The sequence below is a fragment of the Lissotriton vulgaris genome, chromosome 12 (genome assembly GCF_964263255.1).
Source record: "Lissotriton vulgaris chromosome 12, aLisVul1.2, whole genome shotgun sequence".
Lineage (NCBI taxonomy): Eukaryota > Metazoa > Chordata > Amphibia > Caudata > Salamandridae > Lissotriton > Lissotriton vulgaris.
In genome coordinates, this window is record NC_141700.1 from 119,409,046 (window position 1) to 119,430,374 (window position 21,329).

Consider the following 21,329-nt stretch of genomic DNA (forward strand, 5'->3'; position numbering starts at 1 on the left):
AATAGCTTAAACTTTTGTAAATAACTTTTGTGAAGATTATGTTCAGTGTATTTTATTGTGATGAAAATCCAAGAACAGAAGTAAAATATTAACATCTTTTTGTGACATTTGTAATAAAGCTTGAAACATTGAGAGAACATATCTGAACCAGTTGTTGTTGAATGGTTGCACAGATTGATGCTGTGATGGCGCTGAGTGTTGTTGTGGTGGCGCTGAGTGATGCTGTGGTGGCGCTGAGTGATGCTGGGGTGGCGCTGAGTGATGCTGGGGTGGCGCTGAGTGATGCTGGGGTGGCGCTGAGGTGACGTTGAGTGGTGCTGTGGTGGTGCCGAGTGGTGCTGTGGTGGTGCCGAGTGGTGGAGTGGTGGTGCCGAGTGGTGCCGAGTGGTGGTGTGGTGGTGCCGAGTGGTGCCGAGTGGTGCTGTGGTGGTGCAGAGTGGTGCTGTGGTGGTGCAGAGTGGTGCAGAGTGGTGCTGTGGTGGTGGTGCTGAATGGTGCTGTAGTGGTGCTGAGTGGTGCTGTAGTGGTGCTGAGTGGTGCTGTGGTGGTGCCGAGTGGTGCTGCGGTGGTGCCGAGTGGTGCTGCGGTGGTGCCGAGTGGTGCTGCGGTGGTGCCGAGTGGTGCTGCGGTGGTGCCGAGTGGTGCTGCGGTGGTGCAGAGTGGTGCTGCGGTGGTGCCGAGTGGTGCTGCGGTGGTGCCGAGTGGTGCTGCGGTGGTGCCGAGTGGTGCTGCGGTGGTGCAGAGTGGTGCTGCGGTGGTGCCGAGTGGTGCTGCGGTGGTGCCGAGTGGTGCTGCGGTGGTGCCGAGTGGTGCTGCGGTGGTGCTGTGGTGGTGCCGAGTGGTGCTGTGGTGGTGGTGCCGAGTGGTGCTGTGGTGGTGGTGCCGAGTGGTGCTGTGGTGGTGGTGCCGAGTGGTGCTGTGGTGGTGCCGAGTGGTGCTGTGGTGGTGCCGAGTGGTGCTGTGGTGGTGCCGAGTGGTGCTGTGGTGGTGCCGAGTGGTGCTGTGGTGGTGCCGAGTGGTGCTGTGGTGGTGCCGAGTGGTGCTGTGGTGGTGCCGAGTGGTGCTGTGGTGGTGCCGAGTGGTGCTGTGGTGGCGCCGAGTGATAATGTGGTGGCGCCGAGTGATAATGTGGTGGCGCTGAGTGATAATGTGGTGGCGCTGAGTGATAATGTGGTGGCGCTGAGTGATAATGTGGTGGTGCTGAGTGATAATGTGGTGGTGCTGAGTGATAATGTGGTGGTGCTGAGTGATGCTGAGTGGTGCTGCTGAGTGGTGCTGTGGTGGTGCTGAGTGGTGCTGTGGTGGCGCTGAGTGGTGCTGTGGTGGCGCTGAGTGGTGCTGTGGTGGCGCTGAGTGGTGCTGTGGTGGCGCTGAGTGATGCTGTGGTGGTGCTGAGTGATGCTGTGGTGGCACTGAGTGATAATGTGGTGGTGCTGAGTGATGCCGAGTGGTGCTGTGGTGGTGCTGTGGTGGTGCTGTGGTGGTGCTGTGGTGGTGCTGAGTGATGCTGTGGTGGTGCTATGGTGGTGCTGTGGTGGTGCTGTGGTGGTGCTGCTGAGTGGTGCTGTGGTGGTGCTGCTGAGTGGTGCTGTGGTGGTGCTGCTGAGTGGTGCTGTGGTGGTGCTGCTGAGTGGTGCTGTGGTGGTGCTGCTGAGTGGTGCTGTGGTGGTGGTGCTGAGTGATGCTGTGGTGGTGCTGAGTGATGCTGTGTTGGTGCTGAGTGATGCTGTGGTGGTGCTGAGTGATGCTGTGGTGGTGCTGAGTGATGCTGTGGTGGTGCTGAGTGATGGTGCAGTAAGTGCCAGACTTTTGAAGCACTTCTATTAGAGATGTGTGATGTTTTTAAAAGAAACATAAAACAGTGGCTCTTTACTTACTTTATTTATTTATTTTATGCATTTTATATAGCGCGGACTTTACCCAAAGGTGTCAGTGCGCTTCACAATAGGAACATAACTGATACATGAGGAGAAAATTACAAGTGAAGAAATTACAAAAGCAAACGTTAAGTTATGCCTGCAATGTCTTAATCCCGGAACACAGTATGCTGCTCTGTGCCACGGCTATACCTACTGTGGCTACAAAAAGTGTTCTTTTCAATTACTGAAAAACATGGCTGTGCCCGCAGAGCCCAAGAGACCGCATGGGTGCGGGAAGCGAATAGAGAACAAAAGGGAGGGGTGGGGGGAGTGCACGCGCATTGTGAAAGGGGGAGCAGGAGGTGAGCCCGAGAGTGGTGCGCGGCGCAACTAGCAACCATTGACAAAGCCAATAGTCCTTGTTCGTTGTAGGTGTAATGTTAGCTGTTATATTGTATATATGGATGTAAAGACATAAGCAGCAAAATACCAGTCCGCAGCACACTATACTAAGCACAGATTTTAGCGTAAATGTTTAAAACAACAATCTAACTTCTGGGCATTGGTGTTTCACCTTGCAGGGTTTAACAGATGCTCCATTGGTGTCATGAGCATTGGATGGTGTGGTAAGTGCCCAGCTGTTTAAGCACTTCTATTGGAGATGTGTGATGTTTTAAAAAAAACATAAAACAGTGGCTCTCATGCCTGCAATGTCTTCATCCCGGGACCCGGTATGCTGCTCTGTGCCACGGCTATCCCTACTGTGGCTACGAAAATTGTTCTTTTCAATTACTGAAAAAAACATGGTGGTGCCCGCAGAGCCCAAGAGACAGCATGGGTGCGAATAGAGAACAAATGGGAGGGGTGGGGGAATGCACGCGCATTGTGAAAGGGGGAGCAGGAAGTGAGCCCGAGAGTGGTGAGCGGCGCAACTAACAACCATTAACAAAGCCAATAGTCTTTGTTCGTTCTCGGGTAATGTTCGCGCTATATAAAATCGCATTCAATACAATAAAATAAATAGGTGTAATGTTATTTGTTGTATTGTATATCTATACTACTATTATAAAGAGAGAACACAAACCTTTTGGCAAGGTAAACTCTGGTACCACAGCGCCAATCCACACACCCAATACATTGTTGTAATCCTCAGGGTGTGCAGATGGACATAGGCTATAGAAAATAAAAAATAAACGTAAATTTAAAAATATAACTAAAAAAAAAGTAGTGCCCTGGAAGTAGCGCCGGCCGAGACGCTGAAGGCCACGACGTATCGCTGGCCGCAACGTACGTGATAACGAGGAGGAGCGGCGGTGAAGTGAGGAGCTCGGGGAGGAGTGGCGGCTCAAGTAAGGCTCTGGGACATGGGACGGGAGGGAGCCGGTGCGGGAGGTTGGCCCGGAACAACTGCGTTAAGGCTCAGGGTCTGGGGGCAGCATTTCAGGCTTGCGTGCACTCCCGCCCCAGACCCCGCCCGCCACAACATTGTCCGGGACACAGAATATGTTGTGGCGGGCCGGGGCGGGAGTGCAGGCAAGCCTGAAATGCTGCCCCCTTCTGCCCCAGGCAATGCTGGGGCGTGCTGCTAGTCTGGATGTAAAGACATAAGGAACAAAATACCAGTATGCAGCACACTATGCTAAGCACAGATTTTAGCGTAAATGTTTAAATAGTAAATCCTTTTCTTCCTCTTTTTCAAAACTTGTACCGCCCTGCCCCACAAATAGCCTCTAAATAAAATGAAACACTTTTGTGCAAAGCATCGCACACGGTCGAAAAATGAGCACGGTGCACATTTAAGTCGCAGACAGCAGGAAGTTCCAAAAGCAAAAGAGAGGCTTTTTTTCCTAAAAGCTGCACAAAGCAGTAGAAGAATAAAACCGAAGTATAGTGAAGCGAACCTACCGGGGGATGGTGAAGCGGTGACATGGCAGAGCAGTACGGTGAAACGGCAGAGCAGAGAGTTGGAGCGGAACACAGTGACGGAGCAGGCTCGGGACGTGGAAGGTGAAGCAGAATCATCCGGGGCGGCGCAGGATGAGGTAGAGGCAGACGTGGGAGCTGGCGGACCGGCACTAAGGAGGCCAGGAAAACCAGTAAACCAATGTGCGATCCAGAGAAAAGCGGCAATTGAAAAGAGGCAAAACTTGTAAAACCTGAAACATTGGAAATAGTAGAGAACTGGGCAAAGCTGCAATTGTGTTTTTTTTTAATTAAGAGGTGGGGGGTTGAATGCTGGTTGCGGGGAAGCGGAGTGCTGAAAGCATTGGCGGCCCCTTTGAAGTGAAGCTCAAGGCCTCGCCGCCGTGAAAGTGAAAGCGGGATGTAATTAGGGGGGAAGAGAAGTGAGGCCGAGCGCGCACTGCACACGCTGGCAAAGCAACAGATGCCTGTGGGAGGGAGGCTGATGGCTTTGATGTGGACAGGCTTTCCGCACAGGTGCACCACACGGACTGTCCGAAATCCGCAAAGCTTTAAGACCTTGGTTTGCCCACTATACTCTTGTCTATTTATCCCTTGCGGGATATAATAGCCTCGACCTAAAAAGAGGTACAAATCGATTAGCACTTAGAAAAATACAAAGCTGTTTTAAAAAAAAATTCTGGTTTAAAAGCTCTGTTTTTTCCTAAAAGCTGAGGTGTTCTAATGTAACAAACCTTGTTGTTGCCAATTTTGAATTTTTTGTTGTTGCAATTTTTCAAAATAAATAACAATTTTGATATATTTTGACTATTTTCTAGTGTGACTCCTTGAATCTATGAATCCTTACAATTAGAATATCTAACATCTGGAAAAATGACAACTCTAGTCTGTATACCTTTCGTGGCAATAAAACGATGAAGGCTTAAAAGCGAAGTACCTGCTACATCAAACAAGCATTTGCAATGCAATAGGTCTTGCATTTGTGAGAGTTAGAGCTATTGGCATTGTAAATGACAAGGTCTTTGACCAATATGTTTTGGTTTGGAGTGGAGTGGATGTACGAGTGGAGTGGAGCGGAATTATGTGTGTTGGATTGGAATGGTTAGTTCTGGAATTGAGTGCTGTGAAGGGATTTGTGTGGTAGAATTTTGTGGCATTGTGTGCAGTGGAAATGTGGATAGCAGTTATGTGGTATTGAGTTCACTGGAATGTTGTAGATTGTGATTGAGTGTGACTGCGTGATGGGAGTGTAATTATGTGGATTGGAATAGCAGTGAAATGTACGAACACGTAGTCCGCATACATTGACATGCTACAGCATGCATGCCCTGCTTATAAAAGGGAAAGGTAATTAGGGTAAAATTTCATATTGAACAGATAGCCTTCCCAGATGTTGTTCACTCACTGTTGTCCTTAGATGCAACAATTTAGATCTCTGTACGTAGAACTCACAATCTCAAAGCCAATGTAGCAGCCACTACCAGAATTAATAACACAGGGATTTTATGTAAGGGCTCTTTGCTAATTGATACTTTTCCTTAAATAGGCCATTTAAATGGCAGACAGATGCTTCAGTAACAGCACAGTGAACACACGGGGGGCGGTGACGACAAACATTTATGCTCGTCACAAGTAAGTAATTCTAGACGGTAGGGGTGGGGTGCTGAATGAAGGGAGGTTTGCGGGTTAAATGAAGAAAGACACAGGACATCAAACCTGATATTGCACAAAAACAGAGGTCTACACAAGCTGCCAAAGGAATAACAAGAGCCACATTTTATTGCTACCATATATGTTGACGGTTTTAAAAGTTGCAGTTAGTTTCCCTCCTATGAAGATAACCCGCAGAAGCTGTTCCCTGCTGCAGCCGGGAGCATGTTATGGTGCATACTCTGAGCACACAAGGCGATTGAAGACAAACATTCCTGTACATGACATAAGAAGAAAATGTACACACCCTAGAAAACAAATAGAAGAAGATGGCATATAGCTAAACAGGACCTCTGGCGATGAAGCACAGGCAGAATAGGAGAGAATGTGGGATGAACACTAGCTTTCCAACGCACACAGGTCACAGAGCAACACTGCAGGTTCTAGAGTGCTTTTGATCTAGGGCTCTCAACACAAATGGCAGCACTGCAGGTTCCAGAGAACTCACATTCGTGCAAACTCTCTGAGAAACACAGAAATACAGTAGGTTCTAGAGTCTTTCAGACCAGGCTAAGCATGGACCTACTGTAATTGCATTACAAGGACTCACGTGACGGTAACATAGTGTTTGCAGAAGCAAGTTTTAAAATCGTATACGCCTATGCAATCTACCATTTTAACTCACTGGCAGTGAACGAAGTAAACAACTCCCAAAATAGGAATACACACGAAATGAGGTGTCCCGGCATAGTAGGGCAATGGAATTATGCGGCAGTGTTGACTAAATTATGGAGCAAGAAAGTTAAAATTATGCGATGAGGAAGGTTTTGTGATAGTATTAATTTTCAATTATTGTGTCATCTGTATGCGTTAACACTGTTTTGTCAAAGATTTCAACTGTTAAGCACCATTTAATCTCCCAAATACAGCAATAAGCGACTGAAACATTGCAACTTAACCTTTGCACCAGGCCCTCCATGGAGCAGCAGTGACAATAGGGGGGGCAGGCTGAGAAGGGGGGGGGGGGGGGGGGGGGACTGGAGCAGAAGCAGGCTGAGACTAATCACACACTGACCTTACGGCCAAATATTTCTGCAACGGTGAATGCGGCTTCCAATGAGCAGAGGAGATTAGAGAGAGGAAGCAAATGATGTAGGTACAGAATCAGAGGAGTGTGGACCGTAAATGCGAAAAACAGAAAGCAAGGAGGGCCTACTTGGTCAGGGAATGTGATTGAAAGGGCCCTCCACGGAGCGGCAGTGAAAAAAGGAGGACAGGCAGAGAAAGGGGGGCTGAAGCCGGCTGAGAATGAGGGTGGCAAGCTGACGGCCGCCAGGGGGAAGGGATTAGAGTCTGATTCTGGCCACATCTGATTAAATAGGAAGCCCTGAACAACATTTTCACTGTGCCTGCCAGGCTGGTGTTATCTTGTTGGCATGCTTAAGAGGACCAGCTATGTATGTAATGTGGAGACATACAGGTTCCTTCAAACAACCAAACAACGATCAATTCAAAATAACCATTGAGTGATTCAATACCTTCAGGGCAAGCTCATGGTATAACAGTGCGTCTGCGAAATAAAGTTGGTTTGGGAGAGAACACAGCCAATCAGTGAGCCCTTTGGCACTGGAACCTCCCTGCAAACTGCCGACTAGGGAGCTGGCTACCTATGTTCAAGCCTCGGCGTCAACTCAATATTTTGTAAATATTTTAAAAATTTTGTATATTACTTATTATTTATCCCCCTTCCCGTACAAATGATATTAAATGAAAAAAACTGATTATATCAATCTGGTAGAGGTGGTGGGGGCACGCACGTACTTTTGTGGGAGGGACGAGGGGGTGGGGAAAGAGGGCAAATGGAGATAAAGTATACAACATATATTTTAAATTAAACCAAAAAAAAGCAGCGATCTTGGAGGCGTGGTGGGGGTGGGCAAGTAGTGTTGTGGGAGGGAGAGAGGGGTGAGGAGAGAGGGCACAGCCAATCATGACCCCTTTGGCACAGTAACCTCCATGCAAGCTGCCGACTAGGGAGCTAGGGACTTATGTTCATGCCTCGGCTCAATATTTTGTAAATATTTTTGTAAATTACTTATTGTCCCCCCTGCCTGCGCAAATGCCATTGAAAGAAAAACGAGCGAGTGGAAAGGGAACGAGGGGCGAGCGCTGGGAGGGGGGCTGGGCAGGCATGCCAGCCTTAAATGCAGCCCATAAGGATTAGAAATAAGCTTTTAGGGGCAGGGGAGCGGATCCCTTTGAAGCACGGCCTCGCGGCCGTGAAAGAAGTGTGAACAGCAGGGATGTCATTAGGAGGGGGGAGGAGAAGTGGAGAAGTAAGCAACAGATGGCTTTGATGTGGACGGCTGGTGGCAATGATGCGAGGCAGGCGGATGGAAGCGCTTGCACGGACACATGCACTCGTCGAAATCCGCCGCCTGGTTTAGCTTTCCTGATCCAACCCTATAATTCTCCCCTATCCATTCCTTGCGGAATGGGATAGGCGAAACCTATTAAGGGCTCAACAAGGGTGATGGAAAAGCCTTAGCAGCTAATGGGTTAACAAAACTTTTATTCTTTAATTCAAATACACCCAAGAGAAAACAAACAAATATATAACAAATTATTTACATTCTGCCCAATCCCACCAACATCAGTCCATTTTTATAGGAGGATCTGGCAAAAAGTTCCACCAAACACTTCCATTGCCAATTGACTCATAATCCACATTTGATCATTATGAAGCCATACTGCATTCCTTCCCATTTTGGCAATCTCAAAAGGGCCAACACAAATCACTTTCTGTACTTTTTGGCTGAAAGTTTGAACCACACATGATCCCCTTTTCCCCTAAACTTTGACACAACACCTCAGATCATATCACTTCTACTTTCAGTGGTATCTCTGTACTTTTACAAGTCCACTTCACAATCTGAAACCTTATGTCCACCTAACTAATGTGACCTTTACCATACATCCTCTTCCAGAGAACATTCACGTGGGAGAGCAAGTACTACATTTCAGACTTCGTAACCGTAAACAAATCTATAACCATTACAATGAGGCTTTAAAGGGAACAAAGAAAATAAAATCCAGGAAACTGCAAATCCAGTTGCATCAAGTGGTATTTGTAGGTCAACAAAACCTGTGGCGCCGGAGACAGTGGTCACAAAATTCAGTTGCCCAAATTACTTTAAAAAAAGGGGGGGGGGGATATTTAATCTGTACTTGAACGTGGCAGGGAGTCTTTCAGATTGGATGCATTTCAGGTTTGTTGTAGTTGATTTAACCATTCTTGATCTTGGGACCTCACGAGGTACAAGATATGAGTTGAACATAGTTATTCAGGCAAGCCATCCACTCCATCCTAGTTTGTGGTCTAATGGATGATGAGAAATGGGGGTAACCGTTAGAAAGCCAGTGGAGGCTCCAAACAGCATTTCTTTCATGTTCACAACACATATGATCAGCCACCACTTGGGCTTCAAAGTTCTTAATATTCTGAAGCGACGTTTCAACATGGTTTGAAGCCCCAAGAAAATTAGGATTATATAGTAACAATATTGTCAGTTGGTTTACATATTCCTCAATTCCAAGAAGCCCTTTAAACACTACCTGTACAGTATTTGTTTCCAGTCGTAGGCCAGTTTCTGAAACCTCCAGCATCCACAATTTGTGAGACCTAATTAATTGACTGACAATGGAGGAAGAATCCACCAATTTCAGCAATCTATGAAGGGTAAAATAACTTATTCCTGAATAGTAAAATCGCACACTGACTGGTTCACATACATTTCATTTTAAGTGTGTACAAAAAACACAGAATAGAAAAATACTATTGAGGAAAGACATACTTGCCTATATACAGAAGTGTGAACTCCAAGTGAAATATCTTCTTTTAATTTTTTTGCTTTCTTTTCTTTCCTTTGTTCAGATGTTAGTTTTCGTGCAGCATTCGCCTCTTCGTGTGCTCTATCGCAAAAAAAAGGCAAAAGCCAGTTATCAGTCATTTGGAGGGAAGTAGTTGTCCTTACAGTACTTTATCATCATAGATACTTACATTTATTTACTGCAAATCTGAATACTTAATTACGTCTCATTTGTACCTCTACAGAGACCCTTTAGAAGCATCACGGTCCATACTCCCAAGTACCAGGATACAGCCAACGCCAGATGCACAACCTATGACTGTAGGGTGGGTAGCATTTATGAGAGCACCTTAGAAGCAATACATTGCTCGATTTTAAATGACCTTGGGTCAAAGCTATCCCAAGAAAGGTCATTTAAACGAATACATTATGGGGTTTGCTTTTGCAAATAATATACAATTGCTAATTAGTATGTATCATCTAATTTTGGCACACTAAAACCTCCCAATTACTAATCAAGCCTAATCAAAAGTATGTTTTTTAGCTGAACAAAGTAGGAGTTTGAGTTTAAAATGTTAGCTTCTCAGCAAGGACATTACATTTGAGAGTTAGATTTTTGATATCATGGCAGATCAAAGTATTACTGCTCGAAACGGATGCTCACCACAAATTGTGAAGTCATCACAACTTAGTTGTCAAAATATTAGATACTGATACTCCGAGGCAGACAATTAACAGAGAAAGAATACAGTGACACTGATTGGGATACATCGTCACTGAATACAGAATCAAATTGTGGGGAAAAGAAATCTGATGACGACAACTACGCATTGGAGTTTCCAGGGCGCACATATGACGTCACAACAGAAAGGACAGAACACCCCGTTGAACGAAAAATAAAATTAAATTAAATTTTTTTTATTTTTAAAAGAGATCATTCCAGTCCCAACCACTAGATAATAGGATAATACATAGAAAGACTAACGCTGCAAACAAAATGACACCCATTTTGAAACAATCTATTTTTGCATCTCTTTTAATCTGCATACCCATCACTCACACTCCATGGGATTACACTGTTACTTGCAGGATTCACTATTTCCATTTCCCAATTCAAAGGATGTCTAAAATAAATGGGCTCTATGTGGGAGCTCCTTTTTGAGATCAAAGGACCCACACTTCTTCAATCCGCAAAGCTTTTTAAATAGTGCTTGATTACAATTATCTGCAGTTAGGTTAAAGTGACTTAACTTTAGTATATTCTCACCACTGTAAAGGTAAAAAAACGCAAAAGGGCACCTGTGGTAAATAGGGTCAATTAGTTGTTCTGTGACTCTGGAGAAAACCCCAAGTCTGCTCCCATCTAAATGTGACACTGACCAATACCCTCTCCACCAATGATATGCTGTGGCCTCATCATTCCTTAGTATAAGGTGTTCAAAACCCCCAGTCGTGTCTAGTATCTTCATCATGTAACATGGACAGGGTGAGGGTGTAGAATAAAGTGTGTGTTGATGACATCTGTGTTCCAAAGGTGGACTGGTGAATGTCGGTCCCACTGGAACCTGCGTCTGTGCAGCACAAAATGGTAGCTTACTTTGTGATGAGCTGGTAAAGTCCATCTCAGACATTTCTGCTCAAGAGGCAAAACAAACACGGTCACTTATTAAGAGAAATGCTGATATGAGCAATAGGCCAGAGACACTCGGACAGGCTTACTCAGACGGGGTGACAAAGGCAAATGCACAGCACATAGATGCCAGCTGATACACAATCTTTGTACCTTATGAGGGAAACAAGGCCCACTGACACTAGTTGTCTGCAGGTGACAAGACCCTGACCTCAGTTTGGATTTCCCGTTGGAAAATCCCAAAAGCAAAAGACACCAATCTGCATACAGAGACACACTTCCCAGCCAAGAAGCAAGGTCAATGTCCAAAAGTGTACCAAACCAAAATAAAAAAAGCAACATGCCTAACATTTGCGATCAAAAACAATGAAGAAAAGTGTGGGTCGCCTCAGTCCAACAGCAGGTTTGCAGGCTGTCCTGCCAAAGGATAGACAAGAAAAATGAAAAAAGTTGCTTAAGGAGGCAGTTTGTTCAGCTCTCACCAGGGGCACAGATGTGATGCGCTCTAATACATGTATGCCAGTGCTACTCTGTGAATTGCATTCTTTGATTTTACCTCCAAGAATGACCATCTACGCTACAAACCTTACATGCAGAAGAGAGGCTTTATGGCGCCATCAATTTCCAACTTACTTTTGCCTCTTGGCCATCTGTGCACGGACATGAGCTTCAACTTTCGTGGGGTCCTGAACTGCTTCTGTCCCCAGAACTCGCATCAGGTTAGATATTCGGACTGTAAGGAAGACCACAAGTGGTTAAACACTCAATTCAAAGATAGAATTTATATAAAGGAACATGGAAGCCTATGGCCTTTGCACATGCCTATGATGTCACCTAACAATTCAGCTGAAAACATATGTCATCTGCCATAATTGCTATTGCCCTCTTCATCTTAACACATGCCCAATCGTGGGCTACAGTCTGAACTATTGCTTTAAATGTCAGAGAAATGGAAATCAAGAATTAGTCTTTCATGAAGACGCCACAAAGTGTTACACGACCTCTGCATGTAAAACCGTCTTCGATTATGGAGAAGTATTCCTATCCCATTTTAGTCCTTTTCTCAGTTTGATCTGTCTGACACCCCTCCCCTTCCCTGAGGCCCATGAGACAAGGACCTAATTACGAGTATGGTGGTCCGTGTCCACAGCACCCGTGGATGGGAGTCGGACGGCAGCCATCGCGTCAAGCCTCCCACCCGATTATGATGGTGGCGATGGGACCGTCACAAAACCACTGCCACCTCCAGGATCCTGCAGCAGCAGTGGTGGGGAAAGCAGGTTGGAATCGCGGCGGTGCAGATTACGACCTGCCTTTCCACCAAGCATTTCATGGCGGGGTCTCTGCCATGAAATGCTAGTCAGAGAGGCATGTAAAGGTGCCACCAACAGGGCCCCGGGGGCAACTTTGCCCATGAGGGGGGAGGGGGGGGGGCACTTGATGTTCTCCCTCCCAAAAGTGCAGTGTCATGCGTGCACTGCATGCACGACATGGTGCATGCCACAACGCGCACAGACTTGCTAGAGTCACTGTCATGGTGGTAGTATGCTTTGTAAGCTCTCCTATGAGCCAAACATTCCCGCTGCTGTGACACCGCTAACGCTGCACCGCCCGCCCTGGATTCCTATTGTAATCCGGCAGCCGGGTTTACCAGGGTCTTGGCGGTCTTCCTGGGACTGTAGCGGCAGTCCTACACAGGAGGACTGCCAAACTCTTAATAAGGCCCAAATTCAGTTAACACTGCAGTGTCTGAAGGGTATTCAATCCGTATAATTCTGTGGCTCTCTAACCCCCCCCCCCCCCCCCCCCCACCCACCCCGCCCCTTCACACCCAAAGGTTTATTTAAAGCAGTAAGGAACATACTAAAAAACAGGCTAAGCAAGCACATTCCATTGTTAGCACAGACACACTATGTTGCCTATTAGTTCTGGAAGAGTGTAAATCAACAATCACACCTTTTGGTTCTGGAGGTGGCATCAGGCCCAGCCTGACCTTCTCCTGCATTTCCTTCTGGGCTTCCCGCCGTGTCTGGCGACGTAATTTTTTTTGTTCCTTTTTGGTCAAATAAACTCCCAGAGTCACAGGTGTATCAGAGTCCACTGTTTAAGAAAGAGGAAGGTTCAATGAGTATAGCCCAAGAGGCAATGTAAGATCAAACACGGTTTAACAAACATGGCAATTGACCAAGAGTTGACAATACTCAAGCGGCTACTGCCAAACGATAGCGCGCCGAAAACAGGGCAGACATGAATACAACAAAAGAAAATAATAAGAAATGGTCAGAAATATACACATTAAGGTAGCCTATCTCTAGTACCACAAAACAGGGTTTATTTTATCTAAGTCACTAAAAAAGCACTTGTCAGCTCTGGACTATCTTGGGCTTAGTTACAGTACAAAAGTGGCTTATTCCATTCTGGTCACATTCTCTGTGAGAATGTGAAGAACAGTTTAATCTACCACCTTTGAAGAGACCCTTTTAAATTACACCCAGAACAAGCTTACAAGGTAGGATATCACCAGTTTTCACACATTCCTCGTACAAATTACACCTCACAAACACCAGACTGCATTCCACAGTGGAATGGTCATAACCAGATAGTTAGACAATGCTGCTGCTTCATATAGAAATATCGCACTTGCTTATTTTGCTAAACGAACTTGTGTAGACTTCGAGTAGGCATAGGAGTTGCTCTTCTCATCTTACACACAAGACTTGGCACAGCCAACAGATTTTAAGCTTCAGTGGAGCAAGTCAACGTTTTAGCTTTGCTGGTGCTCAATGAGAGGAAACAAATGCTAGCTGCCTATATCAGTGGTTCCCAAACGTTTTTGACCCGTGGCTCCCTTGACCTAATTGACAGTTGGCCGTGGCTCCCCCCATTTTTTTACCGGTGAACTGGTGGGTGGGGATGTAAGCACGACCTCAGGAGTACTTCCTGTTGCACTCTGACAGCCCCCTCTGTCCATGCCGGCCCCACTCCCTCAGACTGCCCCTTCTGCGCATGCCTCCTTTCTTCGGGACCTCGGACTACCCCTTCTGTCCATGTCATCTCCATACGTGTCTTCTGACTCCCCTTCCATCCATGCCTGCTCCGTTCGTGCCCTGAGACTGCCCCTTCCCTCCATTCCTTCTCCCTTTGTGCCCTGAGACTGCCCCTTTCCTCCATGCCTGCTCTCTTCGTGCCGTGCCCAGAGACTACCCCTTTCCTCCATGCCTGCCCCTTCGTGCCCTGAGACTGCCCCTTTCCTCCATGCCTGCCCCATCGTGCCCTGAGACTGCCCCTTTCCTCCATGCCTGCTCCCTTTGTGCTCTACGTCTGCACCTTTCCTCCATGTCTGCTTCCTTCGTGCCCTCAATCCATTATCTCCATGCCTGTTCTCTTTGTGCTCTCAGACTCAGACGCGCAACTGCCCCTTTCCTCCATGCCTGCTCCCTTTGTGCTCTAAGTCTGCACCTTTCCTCCATGTCTGCTTCCTTCGTGCCCTCAATCCATTATCTCCATGCCTGTTCTCTTTGTGCTCTCAGACTCAGACGCGCAACACCCATTGGCCTCAAAGGGCTTCAGCCCCCCCAGCCCCCTCCCCAGTCATGTGTGGCACTTCACAGGTCTTTAAAAGACCATTTGCATGTTAATGGGTCCTTGCTGTTGTTTCACCCCTTCCAAGAGACCCTGCAGCTCCACTCTGCATGTTGCTTAAAGATCAGACTACCCTTTCTTTCCATTCCTGTTTTCTTATAGCGGCGGATTTTACACAATTATGCAGGTGGCATTTCTAAATTTCTAACGCTGCCACCGCAATTTCCCACATCGTACCGCGGCACCCCTGGCAACTCATAACGGCGCACCGGGGTGCCGCGGCACACAGTTTGGGAACCACGGGCCTATATGAACATGTTATGTGGAGAAAAAAAACAACAACAAAAAACACACAATTAAGGATGGAGATTCATGTCATGACAGAGTGGGCATTTTTTCTTTAATGTAATATTCCAAAATATTGGATACCCAGTTTGAAGCAGTAAATGATATTTTAAAATACAAAACCAAAAAAAACCACAAAAACGGTGTGGGAAAAGCGTTTTTAGGGAAAGGAGTGTACTGGCGGCAAACTACAGCTGCTTGGCTCTCCTAAATCTATTTTAAAAAATGTAAATGACAAAGGAAAAAACAAAGTCCCAAGGAGAAGTTATGAGGTAACTGCTGCTGACTAGTAGTGGTGAATGGGAATGGGTGAGCAACCGTTATCCATTGGCAGTAATCCGATATGACGAGTACTGCCAGAGTAGTCGCGATTTGAGCTGATCACATGACTGCAAACTAGATGGCCTTGTTTAAGGTGGTCTTAACTTTGAGCATATCCTTCATAAATTTTGACTGTCCACCAGGAACCGGTCATTGTTGTCTAAGAGAGCTGTATTACTGGCTGACTTCAGGGTAGGTGCAGCAACATACATTTTAACAACGGGAGAGTCACAATATGTCAAGCGAGCTCAAACAATCATGGAACCAGTGCATCAAGAATATCCGGAGGAACATGGATTGTTGAATTTTAAAACTGTACAACGACAAGAGATTCCGCAACCTCAGGAATTTCAAGTGGAATGTTGAATTTCAAAGCACCACTCACAAATACAATGTGAAATTCCATAACATTTAATCTGGATATCCTAGACATTCCCTTTCTTCTCTATTTAGTAGGGCCAAAGTCATGATTATTGCTGTGACTCTCCTCCTGCTGTGTAATCATTTGCCACGGATCCTCTGGCTATTGTGGTGAAAAAGGTGGAGCCACCATCAGAACTTATGCAGGACAAGCAGGATCTGAAGACTGTGGAGGATGTGCTGGCACAGCACATGATGGTGCTGAAGAAGGTGCGCTGCAGCATAAAAGCCTGACTTGGAACTATTATGAACCTTGAAGGAGAATTTGGAGGCAGTTTCAATGATTGCAAAGGAGCAGGGCCGGCTCTAGGCTCATGGTGGCCCTGTGCAGGGAGCGTAGGTGAGGCCCCGGAAGAGGGGGTCCGGACGGGGCAGAGCTCAGGAAGGTGTTTTAATAATACGTCCAGAAAAGTCGTTAGATGACCAGTACCTGCGGCTGCTCCTACCCTTCCGAATTCGTCTCAGAACGATACAATTTAGGAGGAGGGCATTGTGACACACGGCATGAGGGACTGGGCGCACAGACAGCTGCAGTGCCAGGGCCATGACAGGGGGACCGGACCCCCACAACCCCCCACAGAGAAATAATCAGTGGCTCTTTGCCCGGAAACAGTAATATCGATGCCATGGGATGCAATGCCTCCTTGGGCCCCAGAGCCGACTTCACCGTCATGTAGGCTGTGTCAGGGGCCGGACGGATCTTTGTTGCACATATTATGCATATGGCCTATTTTGCAACAGGCATGCAGAGAGCTTTTACGCAACCCCTTTAATGTTAATGGAGTTAGAACATGCTGCCAAGCCTCGCTGTTCTGCTTGCAAGGCCGGAGCCCACAAGTAATAGCTTGCCTGGTAAAGTTTACTATCACTGTGGAGCAACAATTTAAAGAGGTCGTACCATCAAATGGGGAACTGTCCTAAAGGCTACTGATCTGCGCTTCCATGCAGCGCTTTACTGTCCGTTTGTCGGTCTCAACTAAGGAGACTTGAGGAAGAGTTTGTTAGTGATTAGCACGCAACTGCACTTTTTAATTGTTTTACTCTGGTTGAATGCGTCCCATTCTTCAGTTTTATCTGCTGTACCTCCGCTTTTTAGGTAGCATTAGCGACATTTACTGAAGAGCAGGGCTTTAAGTGGGATGAAAATACTGAGGCGTCTCTCAAAAGGGTGTGGCCGGTGTAATTAAGGGCGTGGCTTAAAAACACCTACGCTAAAAATCTGTGCTTAGCATAGTGTGCCGTCCGACTGGTATTTTGCGGTTTCTAAATCATTACTCAAATAAGAAGGGGAGAGCGCTACTGCTCTTTTTCTATCCTCCCTGTAATGCTCATACTGTAACCATAAAATGAGGAGAAGGAGGGAGAGGACGGTGGCCAAGATAACACCCTTCTCTTTAGAAAACCTGGGGTTTATTACAAAATTGCTCTCACCCACTAAATAGAGACATGCTTCATCAGAGGCCTGCTACAACATCCATGCAATGTCTGGGATGGAGCAAAGAGAGGGGAGGACATAACAAGCATAAAATGTGTCGGGATCCATGCAGTCATTTGAAAAAACGAAAAAACAGTGATTGTGCGAGTGTAAAACGAACTCAGAGATACCTTTCCAATTGTTTTTATTCCTGGAGTCCATGGATAGGATTCAAAGGTAAAACATCGGAGATGGTCTAGGGCAGAGGTCTTCAAACTTTTGGATGCCGAGACCCCCCTGTCGACATTTTCAGGTGTAAGGACCCCCTCATGAGAAAAATTTCCAAACCTGTAGGCAGAATCTGCTCATGCATCAAACTCCAGCTCTGGTCCAGGCAGCATAACAAGTCTTGGTCCCAGAGCAGGAGCGGGCAAAAAGCCTAGGATTCATGGCTCTGCCAGTGCCGCAGGTTAACAAACCGTTTCCTAAGCCTACATACTCAGGGGCAGATTTACAAGCCCCTTGCGCCACCACTACCTCACTTTTTGTGACGTAGTGGTGGCGCAGGAGGCCCCTCCATATTTACAAGATGATGGAAAGCCACCCTGCGAGCCTTTTCCTCTCCTTGTAAATATGGCCACTTCACATGCAGCACTGTGCATGGAAGGGGAGTTCCATGGGTGTTGCTGTGGGTGTTCCCACGCAACACCCATTGAACAAGACATCTCCATATTTTCGAGAAATCGTAAATCCGGAGATGTGTGTGAATGCTACGCCACCTTAGAGGTGGCGTAGCGAGGAGAATTTTTTAAATTTCTGCTCATTTTTTCCTCTTTCAATGCGTGCTGCATTCTCCAGCATGCATTGAAAGATGAAAATGCCTGCAGTGATTGTTTTTGTACAGGAAGGTACCCGTTCCTGCACAAAACAATCTCCCCACGACGCAGGCATCCTTGCACCATGGTGCAAGGGTTCCTGCGCCAGCGCATGGCTGAAGCTTGTGCGCCAGCCCAGGGGAAGTACAGAGATGCAACATATTCTTGTAAATATGTTGCATATCTGTGCTTTCCAAACTAACAGAGCACGGCACAGCCAAATGACTTTATGCACTGCGCTGCATTACTGGTTGTAAATCTGCCCTAAAGTGCTTTAAAATGAAACCGGTCCCCGGAAGCTTGTTTCCTTCCCAGTATAAGAATTGGCTTTGTAATTTGGTCTGCCCTGTTCCCATGATGCACTGGGCCAGGGACAGACTAATTTGCATGTAGCCAGGTTCTGAGCTGGGATGGTGCAGTGAGCTAAAAAACGGTGATGGATCAAGCCCTGATCTTTGGACTGGGTAGAAGTGTTCTGCTTAATTCAGATACTCTGTCCATCACCACCCCCTTTTCTGAATCGTTTTGTCCACCATAAGCGTGGAAGGGTATACTCAGATGTGAGTCCCTTGCTCACTGCACCATCAGGATTCAAGCAAGCCGGGCCGAAGACGGCTGAAATGCCAGAAAACGGTCCCCGGAAGCTTGTTTCCTTCCCAGTATAAGAATTGGCTTGGTAGTTTGGTCTGCCCTGTTCCCATGATGCACTGGGCCAGGGATAGACTAATTTGCATGTAGCCATGTTCTCAGCTGGGATGGTGCAGTGAGCTAAAAAACGGTGATGGGTCAAGCCCTGATCTTTGGACTGGGTAGGAGTGTTCTGCTTAATTCAGATACTCTGTCCATCACCACCCCCTTTTCTGAATCGTTTTTTCCACCATAAGCGTGGAAGGGTATACTCCGATGGGAGGCCCTTGCTCACTGCACCATCAGGATTCAAGCAAGCCGAGCCGAAGACGGCTGAAATGCCAGAAACCGGTCCACGGAAGCTTGTTTCCTTCCCAGTATAAGAATTGGCTTGGTAGTTTGGTCTGCCCTGTTCCTATGATGCACTGGGCCAGGGACAGACTAATTTGCATGTAGCCAGGTTCTGAGCTGGGATGGTGCAGTGAGCTAAAAAACGGTGATGGATCAAGCCCTGATCTTTGGACTGGGTAGGAGTGTTCTGCTTAATTCAGATACTCTGTCCATCACCACCCCCTTTTCTGAAGCATTCTCCAGCATGCATTGAAATAGGAAAATGCCTGCAGTGATTGTTTTGTGCAGGAAGGGGTACCTTCCTGCACAAAAACAATCTCCCCACGACGCAGGCATCCTTGCACCATGGTGCAAGGGTTCCTGCGCCCGCGCATGGCTAAAGCTTGTGCACCAGCGCAGGGGAAGGACAGAGATGCAACATATTCTTGTAAATATGTTGCATCTCTGTGCTTTCCAAACTAACAGAGCACGGCACAGCCAAATGACTTGATGCACTGCGCTGCATTACTGGTTGTAAATCTGCCCTAAAGTGCTTATATAATATTGAAAATGCTTCGGTTCTGAAATGATGAGACAGAAAGAACTAAAATGAGTCTCTTTGAAGTGACATCAAAGGCTTTAAGCAGTGGTACTGCTGCAAAGTTAATATTTTTTTTCATCCTGAGGGCGAGGGTAAACATGGAGAGCCCGATAGGAACCCGTTTCAGCACCTGCTTGTAAGAACGAAGGTGCTGAGCACTGGCAGGACCCGGCCCACTGAAAGCCCTGCTGAAGAGTGTATGCACTCGCACTTTACCTTGCATAGACTTGTATTAATTAGGACATTTACTGAAGTGCTGTGCCCTCATGTTTTTGCATGTCCTTGTTATTTTTAATGGATTGTTAAGAGCAGGGCTTTAAGTGTGAAGAAAATACTGAGGCGTCTCTCAAAAAATTGTCTGTTTGTCTGTCTCAACTAAGGAGACTTGATGAAGAGTTTGTTAGTGATTAGCACGCAACTGCACTTTTTAATTGTTTTACTCTGGTTGAATGCGTCCCATTCTTCAGTTTTATCTGCTGTACCTCCGCTTTTTAGGTAGCATTAGCGACATTTACTGAAGAGCAGGGCTTTAAGTGGGATGAAAATACCCCAGGGGCCGCCACGACGATCTTCGTCGTGGCGGCCCCTGGGGTTTGGCGGCCCTGTGCAGGTGCACACTTTGCACATGCCTAGGGCCGGCCCTGAAAGGAGTTTGATGGAACCTTTTGTTAAATTACTATCAGCAGAAGCACAGGATGAACTAGTGGCCCCACACATCAGAGAACGTGATGACAGCCCTATAGGCGCAGAAGTTCCATGTATTGACGTCAAAGAGGTATGGGAGGAAGTGAAGTGGAAGGACGTCAAAAGTGTGGAGATGAATAACAAAACGTCAAATGAATTTATATCAGCATAAGTCTTGTCGCCAATGTGCCTTTGCTTTTGAATGGCAATGACGATTCGAACAGTGATTGTGAAAGCACGAATTTCAGGCCTGTGACTTTCTCCAACATGAAATAGCTAGAATGATGGTCTGTCTATCTCATTGCTTTCCCTTTAAGGTACTGAGGGCTATTAGGCAAGGAAAGATCATTTTTCTAAGATGCCCTTTCTACATCTCCTTATTTCTTCCAGTTGCATCTGAGGGGCATTGACTTCCCTGTTTTTCAGAGTACTCCTTGACATTTTGAGTCAAAATTCACATTTATTGAGGATGGATGACAAACCACACCCATACAGCCCGTTGGTCATTTGATGTTATTTTTCCTGCTAAAGGATGGACACTTCACGAACAGTAAAGTTATGATAGACTAAAGGGTGGGAAAAGCGTTAAAAAAAAGTCTGCAAACTCGATCAGATTTGAGACTATCAAGTAAAACCCAAAAGAATCAGGTTTAGAGAAAACTTTGCAAAATAAAAACAAAAAACGTCTTCAAAACCTTATCAGTCTTCTGTGATCCTTTTTGCATTCGAATTTTTCTTCATTTTCTATGTGTTTTTGTCCTACTTCCCTTCGGAAGGTTAGTGTTCATTAAGATTACCTGGGGGGTTCAGCTGCGCCGGGTGCTCCACTAAGTTTGTTATTCCAAAGAAATCGTTTCTTTTAGATATTGTTTCTTCAGTTCTACAAATAAACGAAAACGTATTAAAAGGTTAAGCTTCAGAAACAGAAGCAATTCTCCTCTTGTTTAAAGCCATGACACATTCATACAAAACATACTCCCTGAAGCTCCCCGATTAGCCAATATATCTGAGCTGGTCCCTACCACAGACCAGCACATTTCCCAAACTGAAATTTCCAGTTCAAGCTATACATAGCCATCCATTCATGGCAATGAATATGAAGTTATGCATGAGAGAGAGACAGTCTCTACAGCATGGTTTTTAGAGAAGCACGTTTTGTTCCATGCATCCAAAGGGTGCAGCCTTGATTTACATAGAAT

General features: G+C 46.3%; 1 protein-coding gene across 2 annotated transcripts in view; it reads right to left on the reverse strand.

Moving 5' to 3' along the window:
* PRPF3 (pre-mRNA processing factor 3) overlaps positions 1-21,329 on the reverse strand; it is a 148,646-nt gene that overhangs the window by 53,736 nt on the left and 73,581 nt on the right. For both annotated transcript variants that reach the window (XM_086947468.1, XM_086947469.1), the window contains 4 exons: positions 20,928-21,010; positions 12,888-13,031; positions 11,565-11,664; positions 9,291-9,404 (listed from right to left, as the gene is read on the reverse strand). In XM_086947468.1, the coding sequence (XP_086803594.1) occupies positions 9,291-9,404; positions 11,565-11,664; positions 12,888-13,031; positions 20,928-21,010 (441 nt within the window). The remainder of the gene's footprint in view (positions 1-9,290; positions 9,405-11,564; positions 11,665-12,887; positions 13,032-20,927; positions 21,011-21,329) is intronic.